The sequence below is a fragment of the Sebastes fasciatus genome, chromosome 3 (assembly GCF_043250625.1).
Source record: "Sebastes fasciatus isolate fSebFas1 chromosome 3, fSebFas1.pri, whole genome shotgun sequence".
Classification (NCBI taxonomy): domain Eukaryota; kingdom Metazoa; phylum Chordata; class Actinopteri; order Perciformes; family Sebastidae; genus Sebastes; species Sebastes fasciatus.
The window spans coordinates 17,414,163-17,432,119 of NC_133797.1; the positions used below are offsets into that span (position 1 = coordinate 17,414,163).

At 41.6% G+C, this 17,957-nt stretch overlaps 1 protein-coding gene across 2 annotated transcripts in view; it reads right to left on the reverse strand.

Annotated features, from left to right (window-relative positions):
• bnc2 (basonuclin zinc finger protein 2) overlaps positions 1–17,957 on the reverse strand; it is a 179,452-nt gene that overhangs the window by 93,962 nt on the left and 67,533 nt on the right. Inside the window, exons 1-2 of one of the 2 annotated variants that reach the window (XM_074629310.1) lie at positions 8,218–8,557; positions 6,902–7,267 (exon numbers count right to left, since the gene is read on the reverse strand). In XM_074629310.1, the coding sequence (XP_074485411.1) occupies positions 6,902–7,267; positions 8,218–8,220 (369 nt within the window). In that variant the 5' untranslated portion in view covers positions 8,221–8,557. Of the gene's footprint in view, positions 1–6,901; positions 7,268–8,217; positions 8,558–17,957 lie in introns of those variants that run through there. The other variant, XM_074629311.1, reaches the window with a different exon arrangement.

Genomic DNA, 17,957 nt, shown 5'->3' on the forward strand with positions numbered 1-17,957 from the left:
CACACATGATCATGGCCATGTGTGCGAGGCATATTTTTTCTTGTTTTTTTTGGCAAGATCAATGCATGTAGAATAAAGATGAAAGAGTAAAAACTGATTTTTTTTTTTTTTTTAAAGGCTATTATAGTAAGAGATGGTGAGGCAAAAAGAGGAGAACGGAGGTGTTTGAATGAGGACGGATTTCAATCTGACAAAACCAAATAAAAAATGATGGAATTAAAATATTGATTTTTATCAACTTAAACATATATTGTAGATGTATATTGTGGATGCAACAGAAACATGTTTATTAAGTGGCATAACGGGGAAACAAATTATATTAATGTATCTTCAGATTTCAATAAAAATGAAAGGACATGCTTGGTGATGCAAGCAAAACAAATTATTAAAGAAAGCCAGTTGAAACGAGTTAAAAGTAAAAATGTTGCGGACGTAATATCTCCCCGGTTGGTGCCTTGGTAAATATAGTGGGGACCACAGCATGAATGGCACCTTGTGCATCCTCCCACTCCGTCAAACTAGATGGCTTCTTAATAGTACACAGTAAATATACAAGTAGCTGCAGCCACCTTCCCACTCAATCTCACTCTCCCATTTCTGGGCTCTCTCTTGCAGAAATAATGCTGCCTTCAGGAAACACTCATATCATCATTGTTGCATATGCACAAAGACAGAGAGAGATGCCCGCTGACTGAATGCCACAGTGGCCTTTCTCGGCGCTGCTTGTGTTATCTGGACCCTCTAAAAAAAAAAAGGCCGGTAGCATTGCAATAATTGCATTAAACAGTGTAAGAGCAAACCACAAGTTTACAGTGAGGGACAGGTGCTATCAGTTCTGGTGAAGAAGTAGCTTTAAACCTTTTCCAGTCAGGCTGATTGAGAGGTCACTTCCTCTTATTGAAGCAACATTGCGCTCCTTCTGACACTTGTCCTTGTGTCTTATTATAATCCTATAGCGCCCAAAGTGGCCATTTGTTACACGGGTTCAATCTCAAGAGCCCTGTCTATAAAGACAGTAGCTGCAGAATAAAACTTAGCATGTGGAGGACCGGTGGTGGAGATAGAGTTTTAGGTTGGAAAGATAGTCGAGAAGAAGAGAGAGAGAGAAAAGGAGGGGGGTGAGGTGTGGGGAGTAAGAAGAGGAAGGAAAGGCGAGTGAGAGAAGGAGAAGAGAAGGAGAGAGAGAGAGAGAGAGAGAGAGAGAGAGAGAGAGAGAGAGAGAGAGAGAGAGAGAGAGAGAGAGAGAGAGAGAGAGAGAGAGAGAGAGAGAGAGAGAGAGAGAGAGAGAGAGAGAGAGAGAGAGAGAGAGAGAGAGAGAGAGAGAGACGTAGTAGAAGAAGAAGAAAAAGAAAAAGTAGTAATGGGGGAAGTGGTGCGTGTCTTTTCTGCAAATCTCCTCTTTCACCTCTGCTCTCCTCCAGCTCTCCAGCCAAGGCCAGCCAAGAGACACTTCACCTCGCACCCACACACACATGGAGCCAGAGCCAACACACATACACACACACACACTCGGAGGGAGAGGACACACTCCCACAAATCTACGCTCTCCCGCACACACACACACACACACACACACACACACACACACACACACACACACACTCACATAACTGGCATATGAGTATTTAGCCACCCACTCAGAAAAATAAATGGCAAAAGCGTAGACACAAGACACATGCATGTACATAACTTCAGTGTCAGAGCACACACACGCACACACTTGACACCAGATACATGTATACGTATAGGCATCCATATGCTCTGTGTGCAACGACCCATCAAAGACAGACATGGAAATAATAACAGTTGAGTGTAACGACACACACACGTTCACCGACTGTGGATAATTCTACACATATGCATCGAATCACTGCCTTCCAGTCCAACACAATGGCTATGCACCACATATGCAACATTCAACACGCCTGTACCCAACTGTGTAAAACAACATGTGTGCACACACACACACACACACACACACACGCTCAGCACTGTAAGTGTATCAGTGTGTTAATGGGCAGATTAGCGCGTTCTGTGATCTGCACCGAAGAGGATAATATCAACCTCATTTCTTCAGTCAGACAAAACAAAGCAGAGCATGTTATTCCACTAATACGTCTGTCAGCGTGTCCTGAGAGCCAACAGCATGCAGAGGTTTAACACACAGACAGACACACACACACAGAACCTGCACTGCATTAACGAAATTATAAATCAACAAGTAGCATTGTAAAATTGATCCAAACAAAAAGTTTAAATATGACACAAGACATGAAAACACCAGGAGATATTAAAGAAGAAGAAGAAGAAGTGAAGCCAGACTAGATATTTAGGGTGGATTTTTTTGTCATAATTTTATTCTTTAATAAAAACTGATTTTGAGCTAATCACCGCAGTTTTTTCTTTTTGTTAAGGTGGGAAAAATTAACATTACTAATAAAAAAATATATATATGTAAATATCGATTTTATTGCAATCCTTTAGAGCTTTTTTAGTTTGAATTTGATTCAAGTTTTTCAGGATCTTAAATTTTGCAAATGCATGATGTGTGAGTGAAAGGACAAATAAAGCAGGCTCAAATTCAAAGAAACATTTTGTAGAAAGTAGCAATAAAATGTGAAATTTAAAGAATGCAAAGAAATGAATGTATTAAATAATACAAAAAAATATAAGAATATTGTATTAGTATTATTTATGTTATAATTATTATTATTATTATTATTATTATCTAAAATTCTGCATTTATTTCTAACTCATATTTCCACATGATAAACCGTTGTATTGGCTATATAAGAGATGGAAGCAGACAGAAGCAGGCTGTAATGCCACTGTACCTCTTCCAGGTCTCGGCCCATAGTCGACCTGTCGCACTTCAAAGGAAGCAGCGTTACAGCAGCAGCCTTGTAAAAGGAGAAGGCTGTTTTTAGAGATGGTTTTAGATTGAAGACATACCCTGATTTATTTCTCTCTCTCTCCCTCTCTGTCTCCTCGCTGTGCAGTAAGCCTGGGTGGCAGCACCAGATCCTCAGGTGGAAGTTAAGGCACATTTTTTACGAGCTTTTCTAATCCCTGAGTTGTTCCCACAGTTCCTCCGATTTGAAGAGGAGAAGAAATAATAAATAAAAAGAAGGAGACGCGGCCTCCGGCTGCTGCATTGTGGAGGAATTATCCCTGATGAACCAATTAGGCTCCTAGTATCACTTAACTCCGGGCTTTTTAACTTGCAAGGGTCGATATTCATAGTACAGCAGCGGGTCAATTAAGGCTCCAAATATTATCACTGCGTAATGCCTGGGAAATAATTCAACTCCTAATTAATGTTTTTTTTTTTCCTCCCATAAAACAATTATATGAAAGTTCCTTCTTGTGTTTTGTAAAAAAAAAAATGTGCACCGATTTCTGAACATTATAGGAAGCTGAGAAAACAGGCAGTATTTATCCAATCCATTTCATTGATTTCATTTAAATTGCACATGCTGTTCGTGTTGTTTCCTGTTGACACTCGCGTGGATTATTATGAAGGCTGTGAATCTCCTGCTATGTGGTTTAGAAGAGAAGAAGAAGAAGAAAAAAAAAAGATTAAAAGCCTATTAAGGCCTGTTATGAAAGGTGTAAATTATTCGCTTGCAGTCGTTGCTTTAATCGCCACTGTTGTTAATTTCGTTAGTTTAGAGAAATACGCAATAATAATAATAAAAAAAAGCGATTGCATGTAGATTGGTTATCAATATGTAATCTTAACACCTTAATCTTAATAAAACATGAGAAAAATAATTTACTTCTCCTTTATTTTCACCTGTTTCTCTAATTTTGTAGCAGCCAAATATTCTGGGGGAGAAATGTTTCATTGTTTTTTTGAAAATATGGAAATACATTAATTGGTAATTCTGAAATAATTCAGCCGAAATATAAAAATAAAAATGTTTTGAATGCATGAATCAATCATATAATGGAAATCAATAAATTCTGATCAAGAACATTCGTTCTCAGATTGGCATCTATATTTTGTTAAGTGATTTTCTTCATGCTGGAGTAAAACAGGTGCTCATGCTTTCGTTTTTTTGTGGCTTGTTATAATAAACACCGTGAAGAGAATAAAAAAAATCTCCCTGATTCATAATTTGATAATTAAAATATGTTGTTTACGTTGATCGATCACTGATGTTTAAATGCACCGAGATGATCAAGACACCTGCTTGGAAACCTTATTTACAATCATGGCAGGAAAAATACCTGCTTCATGTAATAAGTGTTATTTTATCGTCTCTAAAGCTTTCTTGTGCGTGTGTGTGTGTTTTACAAGAAACACCCAAAGTATTGCCAAATGTTTGTGGCATGGTGATGGTGATGGTGATGGTGATGCTGCGCGTGTCTCCTGCAGGACGCACTGCGCAGAGTCTCCTCCATCGATCACATGGAAATATCATTTGGCCCTAACAACGATAAAATACCGCATCCTTCGTGTCACCTAGTTGATCTTTAAGGGAGATATTTTTTTTTTTAAACACGAGCCCCATAACGCATTTCTTTCTCTCTCTCTCCTCTCCAACACCCCAGGGTGCTCCATGCAGCCTCCTCGGCAAACACAAAGTCATTATCGGTTAGATTCCTAAGAAGGCGCGAGTCTGTCAAGGAAACAGGCTTTCCTTCGGAGGATTTATGTCATGCCTACTAAACATGGGAAGATGTCTTCTAAGTGGTGCGCAGGAAGGATAAATAACAGCGAGTCCCTCGGCTGATTATATTGAAACAACGGTGCGCATTTGTAAAAAGGATCTGGGATGCAGTGGTGGAGAGTCCCAGCAGATGTTGAGCGCGTGAGGGGCCCATTCACCTGCTCCTCTCCACAACACCCAACTCACTTATCAAACCTTTTATATGATCGTTTTCTTTAGGAACAATTTAAGGGACAGGGGATTGTAAATAAATACGATTTGCATGAAAAGTGCAGGGATGCAATTCATTTTTTAAAAAAAGAAATTTTTGTATAGAGATGAGTGAAATGCAGAAAAGAGGTTTGATTTAGATGCTTCAAGATATCTAATATTCTGCAACTTATATAGGGATGCCCATTCACCTGCTCCACTACACAGCATGCACCAGGCTCTAACAAACTCACTTATCAAACCTTTCTATGATCGTTTTCTTTAGGAACAATTTAGGGACAGGGGATCACTCATCCATCCAGCAGTGCAGTCAGACATGCATCACTATTGGACATTATAGTACTGGCACTTGCTAACCAGCTTTTATAAGAGTATTTATTGCTAATGCTTATTTTCTATCTTATTTATTATTCTTATTCTATTCTTAATCTTGTTGTGTGCTTGTTGTTCTATCTTATTCTGCTGTAACTCAGAAATTTCCCATCGGGGATTAATAAAGTACCTACCTTGTAAATAAATATGATTTGCATGAAAAGTGCAGGAATGCAATTTTATTTTATTTTTTAAATGTAATTTTTTGGTATAGAGATGAGTGAAATGCAGATTTGATTTAATGGAGAAACACAAGATGCTTCAAGATATCTAATATTCTACAAGTTATATAGGGGATGTTTTTTAGTCTCAACACATCAGTTTCACCTTCACGATTACACCTTAGGGATTTAAAAAAAAAAAAAAAACTAAACTAAATAAATACTGAGAGAATAAGTTTTTGTCATCATGTCCAACAGAGAGCCGCGGCTGTTGCGCGCTGTGGTCTGCGTGCGTAACAGCGTGTGCATGGTACGGAGAGCCTGCAGGTCTCGCTATGATTAACTGCAACCAACAACCATCAACCATCCTCTCTATCTTTACTGTCTCCAACTCACACACGTGCGCGCGAACGGACACACACACACAAACACACACACGCTTGCACAAAACTCCTCTTCCCATCTCCTTACCTGACATTTATCCCACCAAACCACAAAATCCTTTAGAAATAATCCCTTAGAAATAACTCTCTTTTTCTAACTTTGGGACTGCTTGAGAAAAAGAAAAAAAAAAGCAACAAAACAAAGAGAGAAAGTCAGTGTAACATCCTGCGATAACAGGATTGGAAATGTCGTGGAGGAATAGTGGACTTTTCCTCAGATAGTGCAGACTCTGCAGGCTCTGCAGGCTCTCCGTTCTCGTCCGCGGCTCCTCTGCTACTCTGTAGCCGCGCGAGGGGCTTCCTGCCTCGGCCACATGAAGTCAATTAGCCGGTCCCAGAGGGGCGCCCCAGAACCCGAGTCTTTATCGGCACCGAGGTTACCAAAACACTGCTATTGCTTTGCTTTTAAAACTCCACACCGCTTCATAGACCAATTAACGGAGGCTTAAAGCATGTATGTAACGAATCCGGACAGGGGGATAATCCATCAAAGGGTGAAATAAATGACTTATCTGATGTTGCAAAATTTAGCACTAAAATGTTTTTTTTTTTTTTTTTACAAATGCACAAAATATGCTCTTTTTTAGTTATTTTTATGGGGCAGAAAATGACCCATGCATTGAATTAGTGAAATTAAAAGAAAGCATCAAAGCACACACACATAACAGGCTGCATGAATGAAAACACTTCCAGGCATGGTGTGTGTGACACAAACACATGAAAGCTGATATATTCCAAAAGTGGGAAAAAGTTGCAATTGCATGTAAGGATTGTTAATTTAAAAAAAATTTAAAAAAAACATAGCCCACAACCAGCCCCCCCTCCTTCGCCCATAGATTACACACACCTACTGACACACATACAAACACTCTCTTTTTCACACACAGACCAAGTAAGAATCACAACAGCTGAACATGCACCAAGTAGTAAAGAAATCTAAAAAGTTTGGTCCCTGACTGTAAATGTGGAGAGAGTGTGAAGGAGAGAGTGAAGGAGGCAAAGATGGAGAGAGGATGATGAGGGTCTGAGCTTGACGTACCTGCTGGGACATTCTGTAGAGGAGGTTGCTGTCAGTGCTCTGCTGCTGCCATGTCCCCATGAAGCCCGGCTGCTCAGCACTAGGCGGTCTGGTGCTGAACTGCATGGAGCTTTCGCCTGCTCCCTCAGCACTGCTGCTGCTAACGATGGTAATGCCACCCAGACCACTTCTGCTGGTGCTGCTGCTGGTGGTGCTGCTGCTGCTACTGTGGCTACTGGAGGGGATGCTCGTGCAAACGCCAGCGGTGCCGGTGGGTCCGTTGCCCTTAGCTGGAGGTGGCCTGGGCGGCTCCGGGTCTGTGCTGGGCTCTTGTGGGACCGTGTCGTCGCACTCACTGCCTCTCACATCCAACTCTGCCTCCTTGGACTTAGACAGAGAGAGGGAGAGACAGAGAGGGAGGGCAGGAGGGATGTGGGAGTGTGAAGGAGGAGAGAAGAGAGAACCAAAAAAAAGTCAGTTGAAGGTGGGTTCTTTTGGGGTCGTGTTGCCTTTTTTTCTCTCCTTGTCTCGCGCACCGGTCCTGCTTCTCAAGGAGGATAACAGTGAGAGGGGAGTTGAGGGAGTAGATGTGTGTGTGAGGTTTCTTGGCAGCTCTGGTGGCGGAGGAGTGTGTGTGGAGTTAATTCTCAAGAAGAGAGAGAGAGAGAGAGAGAGTGAAAGAAAAGAGAGGCTCGCAGTGGATTTCCTTGGGGGCCTCGTCTTGGACAGGGTAAGATGAGCGGAGCACTGGAGGTGAGGGAGGATGAGGAGAAGGATGGAGGTGAGGAAGGGGGGCTGATGAGAAGGTGAGCAAGAATGGAGTAAAAGCAAAAAAAGAGGGGGGTTATGGGAATTAGCGAGGAGGGGTGCATGATGTTGCCCGTGGCCTCAGTTTTTTGCTTTAATCCATCTGTCAGTCATTTTGCACTTGGACATGGACTCCACACAAACATGCAAACACACACAATGAAACATGCACACACATATACTGTAAGTGCTCTAATATAAAAAAGTAGGAAAGAAAAAGTTGAACAACCTGCCATCAGCACAACACTCAACACTGAACACATCATGCACACATAACGATGAAATCTACTTACATATTTTTTTTCCTAATGTGATAAATGAGTCTTAAATATAAAATGTATACTACAGTTAACCAAAAAAAAATTGCAAATGTGAAACATAAATAAAACAGTTTCACACAAAATCTGTGTTTAAAAAAAAAAAAAAAAAAGTAAACAAAAAAATTCTAAATATTAAAAAAAAGTCCCATGAAAAAAGCTCCATATAAAGCAAAACAGTTGAGCCAATACAATTGCATGAACGTCTCTTACCATCAAATCTGTGCCTGTCCCAGCAAAGTGAAGATGAGGTGTGGGAGTGAGCCACTAGCTATCCAGCTCTCCCTGCCTCCTGCTCCTCTCTCTCTCTCTCTTTTTCTCTCTCTCTCTCTCTCTCTGAGAGATTGTGTCCCTCTCTCTCGACGTCCGTGCCGTGCCGCCTGTCCTCTCTCTTTTCCTCTCTCCCTGCTTCTCTCTCTCTCTCTGACTCCTCTGTACTCCGCTGCAGCCGCTGAGCAACTGAACTGAGCCTCTATGTGTGTGTGTGTGTGTGTGTGTGTGTGTGTGTGTGTGTGAGAGAGCGAGAGCATGTGAGAGCGAGCCAGTGAGCATGTGTGTGTATGTGTGTGGTGTGTCTGGCCGGTGCAGGCTCAACTGAGTCAACTGTGCCTCTCCACTCTGAGATGCTCAATGACATCGTGCTGCACGCTTCCTCACACACACACACACACACACACACATACACACACACACACACCCCTCCTCTGCTAGGGGGAGGAAGGTGGGGGCAAGCGCCATCGCAGAGCAGGAGAAGGTGGGGGGAGCTTTGGTCACACACTCACACACACACACACACACACACACACACATGCACATATGCACAGTGCTTAGCAAAAGAGCTGTTTTACCTTGGAGGACACAAAAAAAAACATCTTGAAGAAAAAGCATCACCGTTGCAGATCATTATCAAGTTTCTTTGTTTGGAAATTTGAAAACATGCAGTGTTGTATTCAACAGAAAGCTTCTTTTTAATCACAGCTGAAAGTGAAGTGGCTCTATTTGTAATAAAGCAAATCAACAAACAAAAACAAACAAACAAAAAAATATCAATAGACTTGTTATATCTGTAAAAAATCTGGTGCCTTTGTTTGATTTTCCACTCTAATGAAAGACTAATGGAACGCAGGCAATCTGCCACCAGCATGCATACGAACACGAACACACACACACACACACACACACACACACACACAGGAAACCCCCCCGCGGAGGCTCTCAGATTTTAATTAAGAAAAAAATGAGGAAGAGGTTCCATTTTAGCCAAATTGGTCCCCACAGCAGCAAAGGTAAGGGAATAAAATGAGAGATGGAGGAGTAAAGGGAGGCAGACATGGAGAAAAAGACACACAGGAGGATAAAACTAAAAAAAAGAAAAAAAAGAGGAAGTAGATCTATTCATCCTTTGACACAGCATAGGACACGTCTCAAACAATGAAGACATCCCCCCCACCTCTTCCTTTCCTCCTCCTCTTCCCTTTAAAGCTCCCATCTCCTCTTCTCTTTTCACCCCACCGTCATTAGAGAAATGACAGACCAGGTGCCTCGGTCCGCAGCGAGAGGGAGATGTCACTGTGATCTTTCCGCCGCCGAGGAACAAAAGAGAGAGAGGGACGGAGAGAGAACTTCTCTCCCCGGCTACATTAAATGGCTTCTGATATATAAAGTCACTTCAAATTTGGTGCTAAATTGCTGCAGACAGGTGCTTGGTTGTCTGTTAAAAGCCTTTTGTACGCCGCACTAATGGCAGTATACTGTTAACCTTTGCTGAGATTATCACACCGGTACTGTTAGGGATTTCTGAGGGAAAAGTATACAGTATGTGCAATTGTGTCTTTTGTCTCAAGCTCAATTTACATCTCCCTCCCTGCCTACATCTTATTCCTTTTGCTTTTGTCTCCTGTGATGTTTTTATCTACTTCTACGTCTCTTTACCTCGCTCTGTCTTTCTTTTACACCTCCCCCCTCCCCCTTTTTCTATTCTTTTCTTCATTTATCTTTTGCATAGTGGCCTGCGTCTTGTCAGAAGCCACAAGCAGCCTTGTCGTAAAAGGCATAATGTGTCACCTCCTGTCCATGTACCGCACGCTCCGCTCTTAACAACTTATTGAAAAGGTAATGCACGAGGCTCGGGCTAATTATATTAAGTGACAATTTAGCGGCCGAGGTTCCTTTTTGCTTTTCCATGCTTTACTCTCCCTCTCCCTCTCTCTCTCTTGCTTCCTCCCTCTCGTCTGTAAATGTGCGAGTCTGTTGTTTTTTTTTTTTTCGAGTGGCACTCAGTGTTTCAAGTCAAGCTGGTGGCTCAGCTTCTGACCTGGCTGGTTAATGGCTGTTATTTGGGGAGGGGGGGGGGGGGGGGGGGGGGGAGTGGACTCTGCCAATATTGCTCACTCTCCCTCTCTTTTCTTCCCTTTCCCTTCCTTCCCCCCCTTTGCCTCTGCTGATGGTAATGGCCGTGATGACAGAGGAAACGAGAAAGAGACACAGAAGTGGGGATATTTAAGAGGGAAACAGGGAGGAAGAAGGAAATAGAAAGATGAGAAAATGCTGGGAAGCAGGAAGCGGGGTAGAAAAAAAGGATGAAGGAGGCTCCTTTATTAAAACTATTATTGTGCAGGACTTGAGAATTCCCCCCGGGGCAGGGGTCCATGTCGAAGCCCATATAATTAACTAGAGGCTCAGCTACGGATCAATTACCAGACAAGCAAGTGATAGCCGAATCAATGGAAGATCATCAGGCTCGTTATCAGTGTTGCAACTCATTAGAGGAAAAGTGAGGTAGAGAAAGAGGGAAAGAAAAAGGGGGTGGGGGTGGGTTGGGTGAGGCAGGAGTGGAGGTCAGGGTTGGTGGCAGTGTGTGAGCCCTAGAAGCTGACGGGTGTGGGTTGGATACCGGTGTGTGATGTGTTGTAGTCCTCCTTAGCAGCCACTGACCAGTGACAGGGGGGAGCCCTGTGACAGAGTGCAGCCCTCTCTGTAGCAACAGCCACTGAGGCTTGTACGGATCAATACAAGTGTGTGCATGAGGTTAAAGCTCTGCCACAGCATCCTTATTCCCCCGCGACAGTCTGGGGTACAATCCTACAATCCGAGCAGTCAGAAGGAGGATTGTCAAGATTGAAGAGTTACAGAGCAAAGCCTAAATTTCCAGAATTGTAGAAATGCGTTACTCAAATGTATGTTTTACCCCATCCCTGAAATGCTTATGTCTGTGGCTTTGTAAAGAATAGAAATATTAAAAAGAGATAGCTATTTCAATTATAAGTCAGTTGATTTGATTCTGTTATAAACATATATGCAGCACATTTGTCCAAATATTCACAAGACAAAAAAGATCACAGATTTTTTTTTAATAAGGGCCAAAAAAGTGTCAAAATGTCTGTAAAAATCGTGCAGTGTAATTCACAGCAAACTTGCAGCGTGATCCAGGTCCCAGGTGTCCACTACTCGATGCTTGTTACATCCCAAACTTTGATATGTCTGTGAAAATGCCTACTGTATGTTGAATAATCAATTCTGTAATGAATGATACGTGGGATTTTGATTCATCACACTTTTTATTTTTAAAATAAATTTGAATGCTTTTTTCCCCTCTTTTCTTTGTCAGAGAATGAAGTAAAAATATTTTTCATCAAGCATTCGGGGAAACATGGACTCAGTATTTAATAAGTCCTTCCTTCCCTCCTTGCTTCATTCTTCCTTATTAGTTAGTCCTTATCGTACTCATATACTATGAGTCATATCAGTTTTTTTAGATGTACTTTGGCAGCTATATCCGTCCTATCGATTCATTTATTGTTATACCTATTCCGTTATTTCTTTCTTCTATTTGTAGTCTCCTGTTTTAACTTTCTTTTTTAAAGTATTTTTTATACTGTTTGTACAGTAGATGGCAAACAGAAATTGTATTGTGCAATACAATTAGGTCTGTGTACTGTGTACAGTATGGCTTCTCCTCTGTGCATATAACTATAAAGCTTTGAACTTTGCTTCTTAACTCTATACATAATACCGTTTACGGTGACGTATGATTTAATTTTTTTTCTGTAATTGGTGTGAATGGATGTAACATACTTCAAGTTAAAGGAATACTTCACCCCTAAAATTATCATTTGTATATCAATTACTCACCGTGTGTTACCTTGAATTCTTGAAGAACCGTCTCTTGTTGCGCATACGTGCTGCGATTATACTGCATGTGTGAGAGTTTGTAAACAGATTATAGTTTTTCTGGCCTCCATTTACTTCAATTCATCAATGATTTACTCAGTTTTCGGATCGTTTTCGGATTCTCACCATGGAGGCATGCGAGAAAAAAAGTTTTCTTCAAGAATTCATGGCAACACGTTGTGAGTAATTAGCCGTGTTTCCAGTCACATATTTTTATTCACATGTTGAAGTATCGCATTGGAAAAGCTGTATGGAAACGGCAGTATTCAATAGAACTTCCTCATTTGCGGAAAAAGGTTTTTACGCTCGCTTGAGGTGTTTTTTTTCTTTATTGAAAAAGAGTTGACGCACTAAATGGATTATGGAAATGCCTTTGCCAAATAAACTGTGACTTAGCGAACATTTAACTCACATGACTGATCAGCTGTTTCCAATGTCGCCGTCCTCTTGGAAATCCCCACAACGTGCGTATGCTTGTCTTCGTCTCCGGACGACATGAAACGTGGCCAATACTAGCTGACATGAAAGAACAATTCAAACTTGTCCAATTGAAACAAATTCCTGAAGACCTCTCTCCATTTTTCAATCGTAAATGGTTAGATGGCCAAGCCAAATTGTTTCCAGTTCACAACCTCTACTTTTTTTACTGACGGATTACCGCCATGCATAGCCTATAGCGCCAACTTCTGATCAAACTACACTGTAGCCAACAAGCCGAGTTTATTCTCTCCAAACCAGTTGATGGAAACGCGCGAAATTCACATTTCACATTTTTTGCGACACAATAAAAGTTTGCTCAAAATTTGAATGGAAACACAGCTAATGATATAAAAATGGTCATTGTGTGGGTGAAGTATTCCTTTAAGTACACAAGTTGTAATTAGTAAAGTACAGATTAATAGTTTAAAACAGTCATTCCCAACGACTGGGACAGGAGATTTTATTAGGGTCGCCAAATAAATTTGAAGAATTTCCTCCGTAGTCTTTTAGCTAACATTATGTCTGCAGTACACCTTTGAGCCACATGAGGGAGCCTGAATGTTCGTATGATTGTAATGATAATTGTAGCCTACTTATGACATTGAATCTAATATGAAAGGCTAGCATACAGTCTGTTTGTTTTACTGATGAGAGGAAAAACTGAGATCCTTTAAACTCCACCTAAATGCATTTATTTGGTCTCATTTATAAAGTATTTAACATGCGTATATGTTTTCAATAACACATGCCTAAAACTAAGTTATGATTTATCAAACGTATATCTTTTTAAAATGGCTGGTTTACCTATTCAAGATAATATAAGGTGATTTGGAAATGGCAGTAAAAATGGTCAGGAATATTAATTTACATACAAATCAGCTCTTCTCACGTATATAGATAAAGCCTATCTTGAATTGGGTCATGATGGTTTGTCATTTATTTTTTTTTTTTTAAAGTTTGGGAAGCACTGGTTTCAAAAGATTTTGCACTTTTTTCTTTGACCGTAAACTAAAAGTGTGTTTCAGAAGACACCCTCCGTCACTTACTGTACCCCACATTATTATACCCATCAAACCTCTCAGCACTGCCTGTTTGTTTCCCAAACTTTGACATCTAATGGGTCAAATAGCCCAGAAATTGGGTGCGACAGCACTGAGCTGTTAGACCTTTCTCAAGAGAACCAATTTCCCTTTCTACACACTCTGTATGCTCTTAAGGTCTTGAGAGGAAAAGTACCTTGCTTTTCATTGTCTATGCAAAGTGAGAAAACCAGTTCAGGCAAACCACAGCGAGAACAAAACAGATGCAGATGTCATCAGAAAGTCATAATTAAGATGCTTGTCTTCTGTGTTATTTTTCTGTTTTGTTTCCTTCTTTTTTCTTTACGGGGGGGGGGGTAATTCATTGAATGAAATCACAACTGAGCAAAACTCAAATTGGCCTTTTACACACTAAAACAAGGGCAAATGGAAGGACAGAAGCGGAGGGCAGAGAGAGAGGAAAGTGGAACAACATAATTTGTGCAGCGATGGTGATTATGTGCCGCAGAAACAAATGATTAAGGCCAGTAGAAAAAAGGTCGATGAGTGTCTCTTTGCTGAGGAGGATGCTTCTCGAACGCAGAGAGAGAGAACACTGGTTCACTTCGGGTTGCTACAAAACATCTAGAGTTCATAGTGTGCATGTGACAAAGCATGGCGGGTCGATCAGATGGCACAGGGATAGAACTGTCACTGTTCTGCTACCACTAAAGGGCCACAAGACATCATATGACACAGACAGGAACAGCCCTCCACTTGTGATAACGGCAGAGAGAGAGAGACGGGGAGGAAGACACAGTAAGACACAGTCGAGGGCACCGAAAGGTCTGAGAGAAGCGATAGAGAGCCACATGATTGTCTGTGTCACTGATCACTGTAATCTGGCCTCCGCTAATAAGTGCACCTTTGTCAAAAAACAGGAGACACCAGCAGAGCGTCTTCTTCGAATCTTATGAGTTATTTTAAACTGTATTTGTGGGAACAAAGGTTAATGGCCGAGAGCACAATCTGCTTATGTCTTTTTGTGACCTAATGACACACGTTACGTGTAAAGTGCTCCACGTGCTAGTTTTGTTTTTCCGAGAAGGGAAGACTCCACTCATGAGGTTAGGAGACAAAACTACAATTTTAGCAGCACAGACAACACAGACACTGTATAGCCATACACACACACACACACACACGCACACACCAGCCACACACTGTCCAACCGACAAAGACACTCAACTTACTATTATGACTTATTAAGGCCAGTAAATATTCATTTTTTGAGAAGCTGGAAACAGTGAATTCTTGGCATTTTCTGCTTTAAAAATGACTGACGATTGATTAATCAAGTAATTGTTTACCTCAAGAAAGTGGCTTCTCAATTTACAGCCTGTTAGAAACCAAACGCATTTTTGCGGCTTGTTGTAAGTCCTCAGTATTTATTCTGAATTTTCCATGGGAAACGTATTTTCTTCCGGATTACGGTCGCAGTTTGAAACAGTTTGAAACACGTGGTTAACATTGTAAAAATAAAACACAACAAAACTACTTCACTAGGTTTAGGCAACAAAAGTATTTGGTTAGGTTTATTAAAAAACATGTTTTGGCTTAAAATTACTATGGTAATTACGTTATTAAGATACGGACGTAAATTAAAAAAAGTGAACTTTGACTTTTAGTTCCACATGGGATGCAAACAGCGATCTCCTGAGTGGATTCTACCACCCTGACCTCCTCCCTACGCAGACTTCCCCAGACTGTCATTACAAACGTATTTGTGATATCTAAAACAGAATCCGAAACAAGATATGTTTCCCTTGAAACGTAATTCACAATGCAGTTAAGTTGTATGGGAGATTATGGTGCAGACAATTTTACTGTACAGGAGAATGGCTGAAAAGTTCATTTGTGCATCTCTGAATTGCTGGAGTTCTGTTACTCGACTCTCCAGACTCCACCAGGACTTGAGCAGAAGATCTCAATCATGGCAAAAAAATATGAGAGAAGGGAAAATTAATATTGGGATTGTTTTCATTTTGATGTAGTCTGCAGCATCCTTGTTAAGTACTTTGTAGTATTACGTGCTGCTCGCGCAAAGTTATTGTGTGAAACCACAGCAAAGGTGTGGTGCATCAAGGAACACATGAGCCAGGAGGTGTAGAGATATTGTTTTGGAAGTAGAAGACGTAGAAGCAGAAGAAGAAGAAGAGGTTGTTCCATATTGACTGGGCTGGCAGAAGTGTACATCGGGGCACCCTGCGCTCATCCCTCTGCTTTTTCTCCCTCTTATTTCCTCCTCTAACTCCGCAGTCATCCACACTCACACTTGGATAATTCTCTTCTAATCATCTCCAGCTCTTCTCCTCCTCCTCCACCCTCATTTACTTCCCTCATGTCTCCCTCCCCTTCTACTCTCCCTCTTCTCACCTCATCAGACAGGCCTCCACCTCACCCCTCCGTTGCCTCCATCCCCTCGCTCCTGTCCTCTCTCACTGACCCGTGCTCCCCCCCAGTCACAGGGCGTTGTGTCTCTACCTGCCAGGCTCCCTGACAGCCCCACGTCCCCCCCTCACCTCCTGAGAGGAGACCGCCTGCCCATCCGGAACGATGCTGTGGCAACCCTGCCAGCGCCCCCATTGTACAGCCCCCCACCACCACCACCACCACCACCACCAACCCAATCTCCAGCAAACCCAGCACTGAGAGTTTGACAAAGTCCTTCTCTTCTCTGTGCTAACTTCCCATCTCTCCGTCTCTCATTATTCTGTTTTTTACTCTTCCTGTCTCACGGCCCTCAGATTTTTTTCCCCCATCTGACCTCGCTAATAGATCTTTACCTCTTTTAGCTTTCTGCTCCCTTTGACACTCACTGAAACACTTTCTCCTCTCTTTCGCTGAGGCCCAGATAAAAGAGAGTGTAATGTCTAAAGTGGTAGTTATGGTGACCTTCATAACTGTTTGCTTGAAGATTAATGGTTGTTGTGGTGCAGCCTGGTCACAGGAAATGGTGTTTGAATGACACGGTAATCACAAGTCATTTCACGTGCCATAATAATGCCTCTCTTGCTTTTGGCGTGTCATTTGTACACCATGTATTCTGTATTGACTGCGATGTAAACGCATCTGCGTAAATATGCTACGCTCAGAGCTAGTGACGTGGAATAAAAAGTGAGAAAGACTGCTTATGGTGAACGGCAGGGCTTTCAACCAGCTGAGTCCGGTGTTGTTGAGTTATTTTGAAGTTACGTTAGTGACGTGTTTATTAGAGACGTTTGTGACATGCTTTCCGTACTTCTGTTATGTTGTTTCTGTACATATTTTACTCAGTTTATGTACTTATTTTTAGCCCAACCCTGGTGTTTTTTTCTAAACCTAACTAAGTGGTTTTGTTGCCTAAACCCAACTGTGGCCATTACCATAGTTTTGTCCCATGGCTTAAAAATGACAAGCAAAAGAGATGTACAAATGACACGCTAAAAGGCTAAAATGCACATTCATGACACACGGAACGTCCTTGTAATGTCATGCTATTTATACGCCTTCCCTTGAGATTGGGTTATGTGGTGGGACAAAATACTGACAGGAACTACAGCAGCAGAAAAATGTACCCTAGTGGCGCAAAAAGCAATGTGGGGGTCGTATCATATTTGAAGACCTGACAATCATGTATTCCCAACATTGGGTATTTTTTTAATGGAGAGATTGCCTGTGGCTCTTACAGAGAGTGCTGCATTGTGGGTTGTTTGTAGCCTTAATGTTGCTAAGCTAACGAGTTCAAGTCCTTAGTGTGTCTTTTAGAGTTAGTCATCCCTAAAAGTGTTTATGGAGCCCAGTTTCTCTATATATTACGAAATTGGTTTTACCAGATATGTTGTAGCCACTGGATTATGTTAAGAGGCAAGGTTTTTTTTAGTTAATGAAGCGCCACATTTATGTGCTGCACCAGGGTTGCAGGGAGGCGGTCTGGGTTGTTGGCGGGCATACAACGCACAGGACTTTGACTCCAAACAAAGTCTGGGGTTTGCATCGTGAGTCCCGGCCGTGGTTTGGTTTTGGCAACAAAAACACTTTGGTTAAAGTTAGGAAAGATGCGGTTTTGGTTGAATGTTAAGTCACTGCATACTTTTTCTCTATTGAACCAAGACATGAACTTTCCCTGACCTCACTCAAGTACTGCCAGTGCCTGGCCATAACCATATAAAAAGCTATTAATGCAATAGTCACTACAAGCAGACTGAATATTTTGGTAGAAAACTAATGAAATATGTTGTCAGT